The 376-nt window shown below is 40.7% G+C and overlaps 1 protein-coding gene across 1 annotated transcript in view; it reads right to left on the bottom strand.

The window, feature by feature from the left end:
• The window catches only part of LOC119586816 (GTPase-activating protein CdGAPr-like), a gene marked incomplete in the record, with an annotated part of 278,029 nt that overhangs the window by 13,213 nt on the left and 264,440 nt on the right, over window positions 1-376 (bottom strand). Inside the window, 1 exon segment of the mRNA XM_037935541.1 lies at window positions 48-197. Coding sequence (XP_037791469.1) covers window positions 48-197 — 150 coding nt within the window.

Below are 376 nucleotides of genomic sequence, written 5' to 3'. Positions count from 1 at the left end.
TTTTGAATAATCTCCTGGAGATTCCCATTTTTACCCTCATCTCTCACCTGAAGGGCTGCAACACCACCCATGTCGAGGTCCTTTGACCGGAGGAGGTTTGGTGCCCACACAATAGCAATGTTTTTCGGCGTCATGCCTGTCTCACAGCTGTGTGCCGCTACTCTTGCCAAATGTTGCACGAGGTATTCCAGAGTTCTGAGGAGAATTAAAGGGTAATCACCTTAAAGGCTAAAAACATTATTAACTTCCATAATATCATAGTACTTGCTCTTTTATGCTTTGAAATCTTAGAACTATCACATTTCTCATAAGTCTTCAAAGAAAGCAGATTCTACTCCAATATTCTGACTGAATGTCAATATACACAACAAAACTG

The sequence above is a fragment of the Penaeus monodon genome, chromosome 22 (assembly GCF_015228065.2).
Source record: "Penaeus monodon isolate SGIC_2016 chromosome 22, NSTDA_Pmon_1, whole genome shotgun sequence".
NCBI classification, from domain to species: Eukaryota; Metazoa; Arthropoda; class Malacostraca; order Decapoda; family Penaeidae; genus Penaeus; species Penaeus monodon.
This window is presented reverse-complemented; position numbering and strand designations above follow the sequence as displayed.